The sequence below is a fragment of the Ostrea edulis genome, chromosome 4, assembly GCF_947568905.1.
Source record: "Ostrea edulis chromosome 4, xbOstEdul1.1, whole genome shotgun sequence".
NCBI lineage: Eukaryota > Metazoa > Mollusca > Bivalvia > Ostreida > Ostreidae > Ostrea > Ostrea edulis.
The window spans coordinates 39,392,552-39,410,069 of NC_079167.1; the positions used below are offsets into that span (position 1 = coordinate 39,392,552).

At 37.5% G+C, this 17,518-nt stretch overlaps 1 protein-coding gene across 3 annotated transcripts; it reads left to right on the forward strand.

The window, feature by feature from the left end:
* Positions 1 to 5,106: 5,106 nt before the first annotated feature.
* On the forward strand, positions 5,107 to 14,080 carry LOC125669568 (actin, cytoplasmic 1-like). 3 transcript variants are annotated; one of them, XM_048904172.2, is made up of 2 exons: positions 5,107 to 5,363; positions 6,204 to 7,351. In XM_048904172.2, the coding sequence occupies exons 1-2, from the start codon at positions 5,238 to 5,240 to the stop codon at positions 7,206 to 7,208; spliced, it is 1,131 nt and encodes a 376-aa protein (XP_048760129.2). In that variant the 5' UTR covers positions 5,107 to 5,237; the 3' UTR covers positions 7,209 to 7,351. The 3 variants fall into 3 exon arrangements, with proteins under 3 accessions (XP_048760129.2, XP_056018578.1, XP_056018577.1); XM_056162603.1 differs by lacking the exon at positions 6,204 to 7,351 and adding an exon at positions 12,930 to 14,080 and having other exon boundaries at positions 5,181 to 5,363; XM_056162602.1 differs by lacking the exons at positions 5,107 to 5,363; positions 6,204 to 7,351 and adding exons at positions 11,969 to 12,328; positions 12,930 to 14,080.
* Positions 14,081 to 17,518: the final 3,438 nt, after the last annotated feature.

Below are 17,518 nucleotides of genomic sequence, written 5' to 3' on the forward strand. Positions count from 1 at the left end.
TCAAACAATTGCTACAAAAATAGATGGTCGGACACCTAATCATTTTGTTGCCTGTATTCACAAGCATGAGGAACCTCTTTCAAAGCGTTCGAGGTTATCCTTTGAGGATTCTGAACCTCATCGCTCATTTGAACCAAAACAATCACTAGATAGTCCTTCCCCACTCTTGGAGTCTAACACAAATGAGGAGTCTATTGAAACAGGTAAATTGGGGGAAACTGCAAACAAGGAAACAGACAAACATGTTAAGGTTGCTTCCTTTATTGATTCTTCTTCTTCTTCAGAATATGATATCTCAGAAATACCAGTTCAAAAGCCCCAGGTTGTACATGAAAAATAGCATACACCAGAGATCGGTAGTACCCCAAATCAGCCACGGAATATTTTCTTTCCAGCAAAAAAGTTTGTTAAAAAGATGAGATCTTTCAATGCCTCCTGGTTTGATCATTATGTAGAAATCAAAGATGTTGTATTCTGTTTTCCTTGCATAAAATCATTTCAGAAGAAGACTCTCAGTTGTCACAAGAAAGAAAAAGCTTTCATATCAAGTGGTTTTAAAAACTGGAAAAAAGCAACCACAAAATTCGCCGCACACGAGAAAAGTGATTGCCATAAAGAGGCAATGGAAAGGGAGTTTACGATAAAGGAGGAGGTTAAAGATGTTGGAGAATGTCTTTCAAAGACGCACGAAGTCGAGAAGAAGTCTAACAGAGAGAATTTGCTTAAAATCACAAACATTTTGAAGTTTCTTGCTCGACAAGGAATTGCTCTTCGGGGTGACAAAGACGAGAAAAACTTCCAACTTTAATCAACTTCTCATGCTAGAGGCTAAACGCGATCCCCAGCTTCAGGAATGGCTACAACGCAAGACAAATAAGTATGTTGCTCCAGATATACAAAATGAAATTTTGCAGGTGATGGGGTTGCAGGTTTTGCAACAAATTGTTGCTTTCATCAAATCGTTTGAATTCTTTTCAATAATGGCAGACGAAACACGAGATATTTCCAACAAAGAGCAACTTGTTTTATGCATTCGATGGGTTGATCAAACTTTTACCGCTCATAAAGATTTATTAGGGATGTACTGTCTTTCTGACATTGGGGCTAATTCAATAACCCTAGCAATTAAAGATGCCCTTTTGAGGTTCGATCTGCCTATCAACAAAGTACGAGGCCAGTGTTATGACATGGCTGGTTCAAAGACAGGTGTTGCAACACAAATTCATGCACTTGAACCCAGAGCCCTTTACATACACGGTTATGGTCATGCTCTTAACCTAGCTTGCAGTGATTCTATTAAGGGATGTAAGTTGCTTAGAGACACCCTGGACATTGCAAAGGATATAACAAAGTTGATTAAAGAATCTCCAAGAAGGGAGATGATTTTCAATACATTAAAAAATGCCCAAAATCTAGAGAAAACGTCAGCGGGAATAAGGGTTTTGTGTCCCACAAGATGGACAATAAAAGCCGACACATTTTTGAGCATTTTGTCAAACTATGAAATTCTAAAAAATGCTTGGGATGAAAGCCTCCAATACGTGCATGAGGTAGAAATGAGAAACAGAATTAGGGGAGTGGCTGCTTCTATGTGCAGGTTTGATTTCTTCTTTGGGTGTTTACTGAGTGAAAAACTTTTACGTTATAGTGATAATTTGGCAAGGGCTCCAAATCTCCCGGCGAGTGATGGTCAAAAAATGGCATCAACGACAATGAGTGCTTTGCAAAGTCTCCGAGATGAGACAATCTTCACTCAGTTTTACGAGGAAGTTGTTGAAAAAGCAAAACAGAAGAACATCGATAATCCTGTTCTTCCTAGAAAACGCAAAATTCCTCGTAAACTTGATGATGGGACAGCAGCACATACTTTTTCATCGTGTGCAGATATGTATAGGAAAGATTTCTACGAGGCATTAGATCTGCTTTTAGCTGGCATGAAATCTAGATTTGACCAACCAGGTTACAAAGCTTATGTTAATCTTGAAAACCTCGTAATTAAGGCTTGCACAGGTCAAACGTTTGAAGAAGAATTCAATTTTGTCACGACCCTATATGATACAGATTTGAAGCCAAAGGATCTTCACTGCCAGCTTATAATGTTAAAGACTGTTTTGCCAAAAGACTTTACGCCAGATATACCAAGTGTGGTTGAATTTTTCAGACATTCAAATGAAAAAAGTCTGTTTGCCGAGATCCTCAAAATTCTTAAACTAATTTTGGTACTTCCTGCAACTAACGCAACCAGTGAGCGTTCATTCAGCGCCTTGAAAAGATTGAAAACATCACTGAGATCAACAGTGAGCCAAATACGAACAAACAATTTGCTTTTATTGCATGTTCATAAAAATGAGACTGATGAACTGAATCCAGAAAAAATAGTTGAGGTGTTCGTAAGTGAAAGTGAACACAGACTGGCGATTTTTGGAAAGTTTACCGAGTACTAAATACCTTATGACTCAGAAATGATTGATAACAAAATGATAAAGATATAAACAAAAACAAAAAAGATTTTAAAAAATCCTTAACACCCCCCTCCAAAAAAAACCCCAAAAACTTAAAATTAAAGTTGAGGGGTTTTCTGGGAAACTAATTAGATTCTATGTACATAATTAGATTTATGTACATGACGTACTCCTCAATGCTTGCACATATTTATGCAGTTATCTTTTTATTAATGGTTTTGTCGATATCACTTTTTTGTCGTAAATTTTTTGTCGTAAATTACTTTGGTGTGGTGCCCCCCCCCCCCCCCCCCCCAAGTAAAATTGCTTCCTACGGGCCTGGAGACTGTTGAAACCCCTCTACCATCAACTTGTTTGTCAGTAGCCTGTCTCGATTTAAAAACTTTCGCGACCTTACACAGAACAAGCTCTTGCGTATCGAATCAACACCATATGCGGGTGATAATGGAATATTGCTACATAAATCTGGGAAGTTGACGATGGAGAGGCTGAAAATTATCCCGTTTGTATACATTATACATTTCTACGGAGAATCCTTTTATATGATGCAATGGTGTGTGATATTGTGACCTTGACTTGGACGTTGGACCTACTTTTGATAACAATCTGACCTATGCAATATGTCCTGAACTATTTAAGGTAGATCATTCATATCATGTATATATATTTCTTACGACAATACATTTCATTTCATATCTTGAACTTTGACCTTGAACTCGGAATTTGACCTATCTCTTATAAAATATAACTGATTAAATATATTCGAAACTATTTTAAATGGGTCTTTAATGTTTTGTAGATAGATTCTTTGTGGCCAGGCTTTGTACACAATGGTGTTTGATCTTTTGGCTTTGGAATTTTACCTACATTCTAATAAAACCCCTGGCCTATTCAATATCTCCTGAAGGTAGGGCTTTCATATTTTGTATATAGTATCTTTATGGCAAGACATTAGTATTTTGTGGAGCTTGACCGTGTGATCATGACCTAGAAGTTTAAACCTACTTTTAATGAAACTTTTACCTATTTAAGGTAACTCCATACTCGCAGTTTTATCTGATACAAGTTTAAAAGGTGTATTTATTTCCATTCATTAGAGTTAAAACTAATAAATTATCAAATATTTATAGGTCATCACAGTGTTTAAGATGCGAGACATACATAAACAGAATCATATATCACCGTTAGAAAATTGCAATTTTCTTTAAACAGCGTTATCCAAATTTCATAAAAACTTATTATGACGATATGATAGCATTCACAACAATTTCAAAACTGTTCCTTCATAAAATATACAAAATGTCTGTAAAAAATAAAGGAGATATATCGATTGATAGATTTTATAAAGATATCAATAAAAGCAGAATTATTACTCTTGGATTCAATATATTGAAACATATCGTAGATTATTCATCTGTAACTTAGACTTTTGAAATAGTTTATTTTCAACAATATTTTTTACAATAACTATCGAAATAGACTTCAACAAAATCTATGTTCCTATCATGGATAAATCTAAATAAATCATCGATTTCGCACAATCTGATGACATCGTAAGAGGAAGGAATTTTCTCTCTCCAAAATTTAATATCTGATAATAACACTCATTCATACATTCACACAAGAGGGAGAAATTACTTTAATTTCTCCTGAAAGATGGAGCTTTCATATTCTGTAGATATACTAAGTATAGGTTTCTTGTGGCAATATCTTCATAACATACCATAATCAATTACCTTATGACCTTGGTCTTATCCAGAAAAGTAAGATCAGGTTAGTCATATTGGTGTTGAGACATCTCAGTGTTGTGTGAATTCATTTTCAGTTATGTTGTGATCCTCTGGGGCTAGGTTAGGGCCACAATATGGGGTCGAATTTTTTATGGGAGTAAAGGTTGATAAAAAAAAAAATCTTTTAAAAATCACAACAGCTGAACAATGGCAGGACCACGGTTACCCAGGTGAGCGATGTGTCCTATGGATTTTTTGGCCTTTTGTTTTTGTTACCCTGAATTAATCCTTTGGTAAAGATCATGTCGATAGGATCAGAGATGTACATTAGTCAATTCAAACTAGTAGATCATGTGCACTCAAGCGTGATAATTGTATTTGGTATTGGGAATTATTTCATACTAGTGAAAATTATTTGAAAGCCCTGAAAACAGAATATATTGTATAGAATGTACTTGAACTTTATATTCTGGTAGGGTAATCCAGGTTAACTGAAAAACATATTGCGTATTTATGAAGTCATGTCAGTTTTAATTTTATCATATACACAATTCACAGCGAGGAGAGAGAGAGAGAGAGAGAGAGAGAGAGAGAGAGAGATGATAAACTTGGATGGTGAATACCCGTCAGTGCCGTTTCATTTCAAAGTTAATCAAAAATTAAAAAGATACATAATTTAGTACTCTTGAGGAGTGTCCGTTTTATGATATAGTCAGTGCGATGAATGAAATATTTGAGATACAAGTTTATCAAAACATAAAAACATAAAATCTTCCATTGAATAAAAGCCAAACTTTGTTTCATTCGGATGTCACCTCACACTCATAATTGACCTGTTTTAGCGTGTAATATAATTACAGCTCCCTGCGGGTATATCAGGTGATTCCCAGATATTTAAACGCCGAATAGTTTTTACCATATAAGGTAATCTTTCAGGTGAATGTGTTTGTCAGCTATATTTAAGGAACCGCACCGGCCGGCCTCCTCATTCATTAGAAAACTCGTACTGACGGTGGTAGGCCAAGGAACTGAAAAATAAAACAAAATGGGTGACGAAGACGTTGCAGCTTTAGTTATTGATAATGGATCTGGAATGTGCAAGGCCGGATTCGCCGGAGACGATGCCCCCAGGGCCGTGTTCCCCTCCATTGTTGGAAGACCCAGACATCAGGTAAATTCTGTTTCCCTAACTATATTTGGAACAATCAATTGTTTAATGCTTCTAGCTCTGTCGTATATAAAGCACATTTATTGAACAAATCAATTGGATAGCATTTGTGACTATTGAATTACATGTGGACTACATAACACTTGACTTATATTGATTTACAAGTCTTTGTTAGAACACGTGGCTTTTAAGAATTTGGGTGTGGCTGGCGACCTAGTGTGTAGGGGCGTGGCATCGTACACACTGTTAAAAAGATTTTGCTTTAATATAATATATTAGAACTTTCATTAAGCAGTGTGTTCATTTTTTTTAAATCCACATCTACTAGTACATTCTATATGAATAACACTGAACAGGAACCACGTGATTCATTAATGTATTGTTGAGCAGTCTACCTGTAATCAGAACCAGTCCCTACATTTCATTAGAGGCTAATTTTGAATATATACTGATCTATAATACATGTAAATACGCAATTTCATATTTCTTTTTTTTTTCTTTTTTGATTTTCTGGACGAGAAACGTGGTTTATCTAGATACCTTTATCGTTTTTCTTTTAATTCTGTACAAAAACAATCTAATTAAAATTGGACCTACATCTGATTTTATTTAGATTGGTAGAAGAATAACGTTATTTGATATAGTACGATACGTTTCGATTCACTTCACGTGCACTTGAATATTGCTGATTCGGCATATATACGTGTATTATGTCGTGTGAATGGATAAATTGATTTGAACATTTATTTTTTTTTTGTGCTTATAGCATATAGTATAACTACGTCCATTATCCATGCATAAACTCAAATTCAAAGTAATGTATTTTTACAATTCGATTTTTAGGGTGTTATGGTTGGTATGGGTCAGAAAGACAGCTATGTAGGAGACGAGGCCCAGAGCAAGAGAGGTATCCTCACCCTCAAGTACCCCATTGAACACGGTATCGTCACCAACTGGGACGACATGGAGAAGATCTGGCATCACACCTTCTACAATGAACTCCGTGTGGCCCCAGAGGAACACCCCGTCCTCCTGACCGAGGCCCCACTTAACCCCAAGGCCAACAGAGAAAAGATGACACAGATCATGTTCGAAACCTTCAACTCCCCCGCCATGTATGTCGCTATCCAGGCCGTACTTTCCCTGTACGCTTCCGGTCGTACAACTGGTATTGTACTGGATTCCGGAGACGGAGTATCTCACACAGTACCCATCTATGAAGGTTACGCCCTTCCCCACGCCATCATGCGATTGGATCTTGCTGGACGTGATCTGACCGATTACCTCATGAAAATCCTCACAGAACGCGGTTACTCCTTCACAACCACAGCTGAGAGAGAAATCGTCAGAGACATTAAAGAGAAATTATGCTATGTTGCTTTGGACTTCGAACAGGAGATGGGCACTGCTGCATCCTCATCGTCCCTGGAGAAGAGTTATGAACTTCCTGACGGTCAGGTTATCACCATTGGAAACGAGCGATTCAGGTGCCCAGAGGCAACGTTCCAGCCATCTTTCCTTGGAATGGAATCTTCCGGTATCCATGAAACCACATACAACAGTATCATGAAGTGTGATGTTGATATCCGTAAAGACTTGTACGCAAACACAGTATTATCTGGTGGTTCAACCATGTACCCTGGTATTGCTGACCGTATGCAGAAAGAAATCACAGCTTTAGCTCCTAGCACAATGAAAATTAAGATCATTGCCCCACCAGAGAGGAAATACTCCGTCTGGATCGGTGGTTCCATCCTTGCTTCTCTCTCCACCTTCCAACAGATGTGGATCAGCAAACAGGAATACGATGAATCTGGTCCATCCATTGTCCACAGGAAGTGCTTTTAAGTACTGTTCTTTCTAGGGACTCTTAAGATATTATACAAATTTTCATATATTGAGACCATAACATTTCATCCTTTATACATTTTTAATACTTTGTTATACACTTTATATATTTGTTGCAATGTAATAAATTTATGATGCAAGAATTTCTTCTGTCAATAAATCAAAGGAGAGAGAACGGCGTAAAGCGGCGCACTGACAAATGAAATAAGCCGGCGAAAAAATAAGGAACATTACTATCGTTCTTGTCATTTTGATAGAATATTCAAATATTTGTAGTACAAAATAGTGTTCACAAGCTATTTAACATCCTCCACCCCCTTAGATCCACTTTACTTTTTAGGAAAATAATTGGATCAAAGGAATTCCTTTGTCAAACCGGCGCACACCAGTTGATCTTTGATAACCCGGTGCGAAGGAACGCGTTTTTGCGCCGACAAGCAACGCGCATTCACGCTAACACAACTTTACATAACTTGCGCTTCGCGCCGACAAGCAACACAAAGTCACGCTAACACATCTTGCCTTCGGGCCGACAAGCAACGCGCAGTCACGCTTACACAACTCGCTTGTCTGCACGAAGACCAGTTGTGTTAGCGTGACTGCGCGATGCTTGTCGGCGCGAATGTGAGTTCTGTTGGCGTGACTGTGCGTTGATTGTTGGCGCGAAGGCGAGCTCTGTTAGCGTGATGGCTCGTTGCTTGTCGGCGCGAAGGCGAGTTCTGTAAAGGCCCTTTTATACTGAGCGCGAACGCGGCGTTCGCATTGGATTGCTTAACTTCATTTTGAATGATGTTGTTTATACTGACGGTGAACGCGGCCAAATTCATGTTCGCGCGGAACACCGCGGAAATAGTCTCCAGAGCGAATTTTTGGGAAAAAGACCGCGCGAACAATTTTCATTAGCCAATCAGAATGTGAGGTCAAAAGTCATACTTGTCTGTGACAATTCAGGCTTCATCATGCCAGGTGACAGAACAGAACAACTCATTCTCTTAATCGAGGAACATCCAATTATTTATGATAAAAGCCGAAGATATGTAGCTCGCCATGGCCAAAACATAAATGACCTCGTGTCATCTGCGAATTTCCACGAGTATCACCGCTTTCAATACGAACAATGATTCGCGCGGAAAGTCGCGTGAAAACTCGCAGTGGTCGCGTTCGCGTTCGCGCTCAGTATAAAAGGGCCTTTAGCGTGACTGCGCGTTGCTTGTCGGCGCGAAGGCAAGTTGTGTTAGCGTGACTGCGCGTTGCTTGTCGGCGCGAAGGTGAGTTCTGTTAGCGTGACTGCGCGTTGCTTGTCGGCGCGAAGGCGAGTTCTGTTTGCTTGTCGGCGCAAAGGCGAGTTCTGTTAGCGTCACTGCGCGTTGCTTGTCGGCGTGAAAGTGAGTTCTGTTAGCGTCACTGCGCGTTGCTTGTCGGCGTGAAAGCGAGTTGTGTAAAGTTGTGTTAGCGTGACGGCGCGTTGCTTGTCGGCGCGAAGGCGAGTTGTGACTAACGCGCTGCCACGCTTTTGCAAATGGTCCTATCCGGACATCATACAATATGACTAATCATGGCACTTCTTCTCTAGAGAAAAAATATTTTTTATAAGCGGTCCCACCCGGGGCCATAATGTATACAAAATTAAATCTACGTTACCTGAGTATGCTTGCATATTGATACGACTAATTATAATCCTGTTGCTCTTGAGAGGAAGGATTTTCCTATACATGTATATCCCAACATAATACTTTAATCCCCTAATGTGGCCCTAGTCTACCACAGGGGAGGATTTCAACAAATTTGAATTTGCATTACTTGAGTATGCCTGCAAATTAAAGACAAATCATGGTCAATTTAGAGAAGATTTTCAAGATAATTTTTTCTTGTATATTCAATCTAAACCTTTTATCCCCGATTGTGACCCCAATCTATCCACGGGGGCGTACATTTGAACAAACTTGAATCTGCGATAGGTTGTACCTAAGGTTGTTTCAATATTAGCATGACTTATCATTTGCTTTGAATAAATCTAAATTTGCTCTGAAGAAATCTGTTTATATTTGACAGATGTCTCACGTGGTCTGAACATGTTGAAATTTTAACCAAAAAACTTGCAAGCAATATAGGTGTGTTATCTAGATTACGTTCATTCTTGTCAACTGAATTATTACTATAAATTTTTAATACAATTGTTTTTCCTAATTTTAACTACTGTTGTACTGACTGGGGCAATATGAAAAACAAGGACGGTCTTTACAAATTATGCAAACTTCAAAAGCGAGCTGCTAGAGTGATTTTAAATAGAAATTTTTATACACCTACAACAGAAATGATGTAGCAACTTAGATGGATGCCTCTGTCAGACTATTTTGTATATAGAACTATCATTCTTCTCTTCAAAGTTTTACATAGTCTAACCCCCGATTATTTAGATGTTTTTCAGTATGTTCATGAAATTAGCAGTAGATCTACCAGATTAAGTCAAAGTAATTCATTATATATCCAGAGAGCAAAGACACAATATTTTAGAAAGTCTTTTACAATTTACGGTTCGCAGTTAATGAATAATATGCCAGAATTTTTAAAATATTACCCAACATTGGAAACTTTTAAATCCGCTTATCTTTGAAATTTTTTTCATTAGGGAAATTAAAACCATATAGATTTGTTTTTTATTATTTTCAGTTTTATTTTTATTTGTTTACTTTGTTTTATTTTCAGTTTTATATATGTAAATAGCATACATGTATGTATACAACACACCTTCATATACTATTTTATATTGTATCTGTATAATACTGCTGTCTGTATATATGTTTTCAGGACCACAATGTAAACTAGTTTTAAACTAATTGTGCTATCCTGTTGAAATAAAGGACATTATTATTATTATTATAAGATGCATTCAAATATTTCAAAAATGTCATAGTTTTTGGCGCAGTGGTTCTTGAGAACATTTCTCTTCTTAAAACACAACGTGGCTTTTTCTTTTGACGAATATTGAATCCCCTTCATACAATTTTAAGAATGCTTTGTTGGAAGTTTGCTTAAAAATAATCCTTAGTTCTGCAGCAGAAATCGAAAATGATAAAAGTTTACGGACAGACGGACGACAGACAAAACGCGATCCGAAAAGCTCACTCGAGCTTTCAGCTAAGGTGAGCTAAAAACTGAAAGTTTGGATGAGTTGTTGGTGAAATCAACTACAAAAATAAATAGATAACAATATAAATATGTATCCTACAAAAATACAGCAGGGATAGATGTTGTGTATTCAGTCATTTCATGTTTGACAAAATCAATATGTCCGTGTGCAGGAGCGGATTTAGAAACAGCAATAAAGAGGCGCAACTTTATGAGGCAGGGGAACTGGGGGCCGCCTTGATACCCCCACTGGGGGCCCAGGGGACGTAGCTCCCGGGAGCTCCTGCATTTTACAGATTTTATAGGGCTTGAAATATGTCTCCTATGTATTAATTTTACTATTTTCTGCCATTATTAATAAGGTGAACTAAATATAATGACGTAAATTCTAAGAGTTTTTGGAAAAAATTTAAGTTCTCCCAATAAGAGGAATTCAATAAATCAAAAGATTTCGTCATTTATATCTCCGAGAGTGGAAGGAATTATTGTTTACATTTTTCTAAACAAGACACGACGATTTACCATACGTTTGAAAATTTAAAGAATTGTTGTCTTTCAAGACAATAATTATTTAATCACCAAAATTACAAAATCATGTGCCTGTTTTGAGGGTAAAAAGTGTTTGAAATAATTAAATACTGGTGTTATTACTGAAATATATAATATGGGATAATTTTGATGAATTAAAAGTTTTGAGACAAAATGACAGCTAATACCCCTTTAATACATATCAATGTATCTTTTAGTGATACTTTTACCATTTACATAATATAAAACGAATTCGGTAAACGAATAATCCAGGATTGGCCGATACCTTGTCATTTCTCTCTCTCCTCTCATTCTCTCTCTCTCTCTCTCTCTCCCTCTCTCTTCCCCCCTCTCTCTCTCTCTATACAGGGCCGTAAATTAACCTTCAATTTGGAGGAGGCAGGAAATTAAGCGGGGGTCTGGGGGCCGCCCAGGCCCCCAGATGCTGAGCACATTTTGTGCACAATGAACACGTTTCGTGCAAAATCCTTGATTCTAGGGCCTTCTAAGATGTTACTTGACTAACTCATTCTAAAAGAAAGATTTGGAATGCTTTTTAAGGGAGGTATCATGTTCTTAGTTATTGGAAACAACATAAATTCTAATGAACTTTAAATTTTAATTTTTTTGGCTCAAAAGTTGGAGGAGGCAGCTGCCTCCTCCGCCTCCATGTAATTTACGGCCCTGCTATATATATATATATATATATATATATATATATATATATTAGAAGTTGATTCGGTACAGTTGTAAATAAATAATGAAAATCAGAATGACACATTCCATAACGAGTGTGTGTGTGTACATAATCCAAGAAAGAGTTGGTATCACATGCAGTTAAAATGATATGAAAATAGAAGAAAAATATGCAGTCCCTAAATATGTATTCAAACACTAGCGCTAGTGTTTTGAATAAACTTTGAAACTGCATATATTCGTTTTATTTTCTTTTTATTTTTACGTTACACATGTGCGTGTGTTATAAAATTGATCATAAAAAAGACATAATTTATCTGCCTTGGTAATGTCTGATAAAATAAACGGTGCATTCGTTTGTTACACCGAGAAGTCGTCAATTTGTCATGCATTATGAACACTCACAGCCCCAAAACAAGTCAATAGAACAGGACACTCATAAAATGTGCATTACAGCTCCCTGCGGGTATATCACGTGATTTCCAGACATTTAAACGCCCGATAGGTTTTACCATATATGGTAATCTTCCAGGTGAACTTGTGTCTCGGCTTATATTTAGGAACGCGCACCGGCTGGCTTTCTCATTCAGATCAACACGTACACTGAGTGTAGGAAGAATATTCAAAAGTAACAGAAAAAAATGGGTGACGAAGACGTTGCAGCTTTAGTTATTGATAATGGATCCGGAATGTGCAAGGCCGGATTCGCCGGAGACGATGCCCCCAGGGCCGTGTTCCCCTCCATTGTTGGACGACCCAGACATCAGGTAAATTGAATTATATGTAGACTATCGCACTACGACTGTATCAATCTACTAGTCTTTATTAGACTTTATTAGAACACGTGGCATTTAATGAATGGAAATTTGGGCGTGGTTGGCAACTAGTGAGTGGAGAGGTGGCATCGTACACAGCGTTTAAGAAGATAATTTCGAATCAAGATTGCTTAAATATATTTGAAATATTCTAGCGATTTCATTTAGTAGTTTACTTATATTGATGAGTAGCATAAGACGGGAACCTCGTGGTTCAAAGCGGAGTAATAAAACCGTTATCAGAGGCTAATGATGATATAAGAATTACGCATTTGAAAATTCTTAATTTCTGCACAACAGCCATGGCTTTTCTATCTTTGTAACGTTTTTTCTTTCTTCTAATGGTGATACTGGGTGGGTTGGGTTTTTTTTTGTATAGCACGGTTCGCTTCGATTCACTTGAACTCGTGCATATTTTAAAGTGATTCGGCATATACATGTACACATTCAGTAAAATGTTGTTTTTCTCTAAACCCATGCTTATTATTACATGAACTATATCCTCTATATACATATACTCAAATGAATAACTTTATAATTCAATAATTTTCAGGGTGTAATGGTTGGTATGGGTCAGAAAGACAGCTATGTAGGAGACGAGGCTCAGAGCAAGAGAGGAATCCTCACTCTCAAGTACCCCATTGAACACGGTATCGTCACCAACTGGGACGATATGGAGAAGATCTGGCATCACACCTTCTACAATGAACTCCGTGTAGCCCCAGAGGAACATCCCGTCCTCCTGACCGAGGCCCCACTTAACCCCAAGGCCAACAGAGAAAAGATGACACAGATCATGTTCGAAACCTTCAACTCTCCCGCCATGTACGTCGCTATCCAGGCCGTACTTTCCCTGTACGCTTCCGGTCGTACAACTGGTATTGTACTGGATTCCGGAGACGGAGTATCTCACACAGTACCCATCTATGAAGGTTACGCCCTTCCCCACGCCATCATGCGATTGGATCTTGCTGGACGTGATCTGACCGATTACCTCATGAAAATCCTCACAGAACGCGGTTACTCCTTCACAACCACAGCTGAAAGAGAAATCGTCAGAGACATTAAAGAGAAATTGTGCTATGTTGCTTTGGACTTCGAACAGGAGATGGGCACTGCTGCATCCTCATCGTCCCTGGAGAAGAGTTATGAACTTCCTGATGGTCAGGTTATCACCATTGGAAACGAGCGATTCAGGTGCCCAGAGGCAACGTTCCAGCCATCTTTCCTTGGAATGGAATCTTCCGGTATCCATGAAACCACATACAACAGTATCATGAAGTGTGATGTTGATATCCGTAAAGACTTGTACGCAAACACAGTATTATCTGGTGGTTCAACCATGTACCCTGGTATTGCTGACCGTATGCAGAAAGAAATCACAGCTTTAGCTCCTAGCACAATGAAAATTAAGATCATTGCCCCACCAGAGAGGAAATACTCCGTCTGGATCGGTGGTTCCATCCTTGCTTCTCTCTCCACCTTCCAACAGATGTGGATCAGCAAACAGGAATACGATGAATCTGGTCCATCCATTGTCCACAGGAAGTGCTTTTAAGTACTGTTCGTTCTAAGGATTGCATAACACGGAAAATTTCATATACTGAGATCAAAAACATTTCATCCATTATACATTTTTTTTATACTCTGTTATACACTTTATATGATTGTTACTTACAATGTAATAAATTGTTAAGACAAGAACTACTTGGTCAATATCTATGAGTTGAAGTCAGAACATCCAATTTGTGACGTATTTTGCAAGTATTGATAAAACGTGTTAACATGAATATATCTATATATTTTTTTTGAAAATGAGCTCTTGACGCCTTGACAAAAGCTTTTACAATCGAAAGAAAATCGCAGGTCAGTGTGAATTGTCGTTGAACAAGAGTTTAATATAAATAAGGTTATACAATACCCCCCTCTGCTTACCAAAGAAACCTTTGTATAGGAAACTTGCCCCCTTTCACACCCGAATAATCGGTCGATATTGATAAAACAAAAGAACATCAGATTTCATAACGAAATTGTAGAATACTCTATTGCAGAATGCAGCCATATGGGTCAAGCAAACAAATGAACAGATCAGGGGCAATGAATACATATATACTCGCATATAGTATGCTATAGATGTAAGAAACTTACTCGTAACGAATTTATAGAGAGTTGAAGGTGAAGCCCTGGATAAGCATTATGTACATTGTGAATGTCTTCATATTGTTTACTTAATGCAATGGTCTCTTGCTCTATCAGCCATATGATTTATATGAAATCTGTGTATTGTTACGTTTCAGTGACGGATTTAGAGGGGGTTGCAACCCATTCCTTGTTTTTAATAAAATGTTATGCTCTTCACAAACACGCACACTTTGCGCAGTAAATGTACAAACACGCCGCTCTCCCCGCCTCTGCGTTTGAAAATTTCTGGATCCATCCCTTCGCTTTAACGATAGCGAAGGCACTTGACGATATCAACCGCGTGAAATGCCTATGGAGATCGATTCCCGATTATTTTTATGGTTAAAAGCAATACATGGTTTAAATGACCAGTAAGTGTTTTGAAATATTGCATTGTGTCATGAATGACTAAAACGTTTTAGAAGTGTTAGAAAACAATTATTGCGGGAAAATGTGCCACTGAGAAATTTCTATCATGAATTTTCAATAAAATTGGCATATTGGATACATTTTAATACCATGAGAATCTTCGATAAATCTGCATTAGTTTCATCTTGAATTCATTCCATTGATCAAGATTGCCGATGTAGACTGGTTTGGTTTAACTTTGAATTTACGCCTCGTTTTCGTCTTTTTCTGGCAGAAATCAGTTTCATTTCCTGGCATATTTACAAATATGACTAGTGCAGTGATTTTTTGGAACTGGTGACCTCCGAGGTCAATTCTTCTGATTTAACGTGTTTGTGGCTTTAGATTCACTCGGATTCGATGAGATTATATATATTTAATCACAAATATGAACAGTATATATTGTAGCAGAGTTTGAGTATTTTTGAGTAATGAAGGAAATGAAAATACCTTTCTCTTTATACAAGCATGTACATGTGATGGATTTAATACTTGATTCCAAATTGCGCACCGCACTAATCCTTTACCATGTGTGATATTTTTCTTTAAAGTTTGAGCTAAGCATTAATATTGTCGTTGTACCCGAATGTCTGCCTGATTGATTGGACATTTTGCATACATTTTAATTTCTGTGAGTTTATCATAGGTATAAGAATAACGAAATTCCCTTTCAATGCAAAATCTGTTTTGTTTACTATCAACCAAAGACTAAATGACCAGTTTATTAAAATATCGCATCGCCACGAATCAGCTAGTCTTTTAAATTAATCTAATTTGAAACAGCTTAAATGAACTTTTTTGATCACATATTTTGCCCGGCGTCACCGTCCGTTTGTCTGTCCGTCCGTAAACTTGTAATATTTTTGACATCTTCTTCAGAAGCACAGGGCCGATTCCAACCAAACTTGCAATAAAACACTTGTGTAAAGGGTATTCAGAATTATTCAGATGGAGAAGTACGCCCTTTTTAAAGGGTGATGATTAAGAAATAGTGAAAATATGGTGGTATCTTTTATAAGTATTCTTAAGAACCACGGAACAAGAAAAGACAAAACTTATGTAAACGTTTCCGATTCACAATTATTCAAATCATGGGTCCTAGGGGTAAATTGGGGCCACAAATTCCACAATAGGGAATTTTTCACAATGAGATATATACAATGTAGGAAATACATTCAAAAATCTTCTCAGGACCAGCAGGGTCATAATTAATCATATCAATATACAAACATCATCAAATAACGTAGATTCAAGTTTGTTCAAATCATGGATCGAGAAGGAGGGGGGGGGGGGGGGGGGGCAATATGGGGACAAAGTTTTGTATGGGAATATTTATTGAAAACAACTTTAAAACGTATTATTCTCTTGAGCAAAAGTGAATTGCTCTGTCATATCAGTATGCAATCATCCACAGGTAGTTCAGATTTCAGTATACCCCCCCCCCCCCGAATAGCAGGTCCGTGATTAGACAAATTGATGTACAAGCACCTTCATGGTCCGAAGGGTGTGTGTGTGTTATGATGGAGCTTCAATAGGTACATGTAGGCATCAGAATTTGGCATGGAAAATATAAATTCTTTGAAAACTTTCTTTTCGAAAACTACTCATATAAATTACAAGCATGTCATTGTGGTGTAGATGGAAGCATTCCAATGTAATGCAGATTTGACTAGGATTGTCTTCAATAGGGATTCAATTCTTACATGAGAATGTATTGAAAATGAAGACAAATCGTTCAAGAGTAGCAAGGCCGCACTAAATCACGTCAATATGCAAACGTTCCCAAATTGTGTGAATACAATTTTATATTAACTTTGAGATTGATTTGGGTCTAAGGTCGGGAATCAAATTTCACATGATACATGAGTATTGGGGAAAATCTTTGAAATCATTTTTAAAAATCTCCTCTGTCTAAGGCAGACAGCAAGACTATGTTAGTCAGATCGATATTGAAGCAGCAAGCTATACAATGTTAGTCATATCGATATTGAAGCAGCAAACTATACTATGTTAGTCAGATCGATATTGAAGCATCTCTGTGTTGTGTGGATTCAAGTTTGGGAAAATAATAAACCCATAGGGCTAGGTTGAGACCATAACACGGGATTAAAATTTGTCATGGTATTAAAGAGGGTAAAATCTTCTGGACAGCCAATGTGACTCAGGTGAGCCTTGTGGCTCACGGGCCTCTTGTTTATCAATGTGAATGTTAGCCTAGTTGCTGTACTGTATAGATGATTGCATATTCCATGTAGACCTAGGAAACAAAAATGGTTGTCTGAATTTACTTTTGGGGATTTTCATAACATCGGGGGGGGGGGGGTGTTAAAATTGTTGCATTATTCGATGTTTATTTTAATGCTTCTTCATTATTAATATGCTTCCTTCCTACGATATCGCGAGTTCTGTGTTATCGAAGCAGTTTTCATTTCTTGCCGTCACAGGGAAACAACCCCACCTAATGGTGAGAGAAAGTTTACGTTCTATTTTTAGATTTATCAATAGTTGTAAATTCTTCTAAATTTCTAAAACTTCAAAATCTGCTTCAGATAC